The sequence below is a fragment of the Nicotiana tomentosiformis genome, chromosome 8 (assembly GCF_000390325.3).
Source record: "Nicotiana tomentosiformis chromosome 8, ASM39032v3, whole genome shotgun sequence".
Classification (NCBI taxonomy): domain Eukaryota; kingdom Viridiplantae; phylum Streptophyta; class Magnoliopsida; order Solanales; family Solanaceae; genus Nicotiana; species Nicotiana tomentosiformis.
In genome coordinates this window covers 47,100,612-47,102,790 of record NC_090819.1, presented here as the reverse complement: position 1 = coordinate 47,102,790, position 2,179 = coordinate 47,100,612, and the positions used below count along the sequence as shown (strand labels likewise).

The 2,179-nt window shown below is 43.5% G+C and overlaps 1 protein-coding gene across 1 annotated transcript; it reads left to right on the top strand.

Moving 5' to 3' along the window:
• Positions 1–216: 216 nt before the first annotated feature.
• Positions 217–1,711, top strand: LOC138897419 (uncharacterized). Its single transcript, XM_070183387.1, has 3 exons — positions 217–459; positions 580–872; positions 1,582–1,711. Exons 1-3 carry the CDS (start codon positions 217–219, stop codon positions 1,709–1,711), a joined length of 666 nt encoding a protein of 221 aa, XP_070039488.1.
• The last annotated feature ends 468 nt before the right edge of the window (positions 1,712–2,179 follow it).

Below are 2,179 nucleotides of genomic sequence, written 5' to 3'. Positions count from 1 at the left end.
GTTCATGCTTTGAAGATTTGGAGGCATTATCTCTATGGCATGTCATGTGATGTATTTACAAATCATCGGAGTCAACAACACTTGTTTAAGCACAAGGATCTAAATTTGAGGCAATGGAGATGGTTGGAGATGTTAAAAGACTATAATATCACCATTTTGTATCATCCCGGGAAGGCCAATGTGGTGGCCGATGCCTTGAGTAGAAAGACTGCGAGTATGGGTAGCCTTGCATATATTCCTTTTGGCGAGAAACCGCTAGCATTAGATGTTCAAGACTTGGCCAATCATCTCATGAGGTTAGATGATCCAGAGCCTAGCCGGGTTCTAGCATGCGTGGTTTCTTGGTCTTCTTTATATGAGCGCATCAGAGAGCGTCAGCATGACGACCCCCGTTTTCTTGTCCTTAAGGACATGGTACAACACAGTGATGCCAAGGAGGTTTCTATTGGAGATGATGGGGTGTTGCGGATGTTGGGTCAGATATGTGTGCCTAATATGGATAGATTACGTGAGTTGATTCTTGAGGAGGCCCACAGTTTGCGGTATTCCATTCATCCGAGTGCCTCAAAGATACATCAGGACTTAAGGCAGCACTATTTGTGGAGGAGAATGAAGAAAGATATAGTGGAGTATGTGGCTCGGTGCTTGACCTGTCAACAAGTGAAATGTGAGCGTCAGAGGCTGGGCGGTTTGATTCAGAGACTTGAGATTCCTAAGTGGAAATGGGAGCGTGTTACCATCGACTTCGTTGTTGGGATCCCTCAGACTTTGAAGAAATTCGATGTTGTTTTGGTGATTATTGACCGATTGACTAAGTCTGTGCATTTCATTCTAGTTGTGACTACCTATTCTTCAGAGCAGCTGGCTGAGATGTATGTCTGCGAGATTGTTCATCTTCATGGTGTACCAGTGTCCATTATTTCTGATCGGGGCAGGCAGTTCACATCGTATTTTGGAGAGCAATGCAGCGAGAGTTGGGCACACGAGTTGAGTTGAGTACATCAATCCACCCCAAGACGGACGGGCAGTCTTGGGATCTGTTTCTACCTCTTGCTGAGTTTGCCTACAATAATAGCTACTAATCGATTATTCAGATGGATCCTTATGTGGCCCTATATGGGAGGCGGTGTCGTTCTCCAAATGGTTGGTTTGAGTCAGGAGAGGCTATGTTTTTGTGTACCGATTTGGTTCAGGATGTCCTAGTGAAAGTCAAGTTGATTTAGGATCGGCTTCGTATAACACAGTCTAGACAGAAGAGTTATGCTGATCGAAAGGTTCCTGATGTTGCCTCTATGGTGGGTTAGAAGGTGTTGCTCAGAGTTTTACTCATGAAAGGTGTTATGAGGTTCGGAAAGAAGGGCAAGTTGAGCACTTGGTATATTGGCCCTTTTGGGGTGCTTGAGAGTATTGGAGATGTATCCTACAAGCTTGCATTGCCACCTAGTCTATTGGGTAATCACCCAGTGTTTCATGTTTATATGCTCTGAAAGTATTATGGTGATCCGTCTCATGTTTTGGACTTCAGCACGATTTAGTTAGATGGAGATTTGACTTATGATGTGGAGCCGGTGGTCATTTCAGATTAGCAAGTTTGAAAGTTGAGATCAAAGAATATAGATCCATTGAAAGTTCATTGGAGATGCCAGCCAGTCAAGGAGGCTACCTGGAAGACCGATTAGGAGATGCAGAACAGATATACTCACCTATTTGAGACTCCCGGTATGAATCTAGCCCCGTTCACCTACTTATTTCCTGTTCAATGTTCACTTGTGATTACGTGACTTGCTGGGGTGGTTGGTTTTGTTTTGGGGATATTTCGGACTGAATTGGGACCCTTAGTCCCACGGTTGCAAACTTAAGTTGAAACAGTTAACTGAATGTCGACATAGGGTAAATGACTCCGGAATGGAGTTTTGAGAGTTCTAATAGCTTCATATAGTTATTCTGGACTTAGGCCTATGTCCGAATTTAGATTTGGAGGTCCGTAGGTCGTTTTGGCTTGAATTGGCGAAAGTTGGAAAATTGAATGTTTAGAAAGTAGTGATGTTTGACCGAGAGTTGACTTTATTGACACCGGTCTTGTATTTCAGTTCCGTGAGTTGGAATAGGTCTGTTGTTTCATTTATGACTTGTGTGCAAAATTTAAGGCCAATCGGAGTTGGTTTGGTATGTTTCAACA

Coding starts and splice junctions, on each gene's coding strand:
- LOC138897419 (XM_070183387.1), top strand. CDS start 217: ATGGGTAGCCTTGCATATATTCCTTTTGGCGAGAAACCGCTAGCATTA. Junction 460..579: donor TTTCTATTGGAGATGATGGG/GTGTTGCGGATG, acceptor AAGATACATCAG/GACTTAAGGCAGCACTATTT. Junction 873..1,581: donor TCAGAGCAGCTGGCTGAGAT/GTATGTCTGCGA, acceptor TGGTCATTTCAG/ATTAGCAAGTTTGAAAGTTG.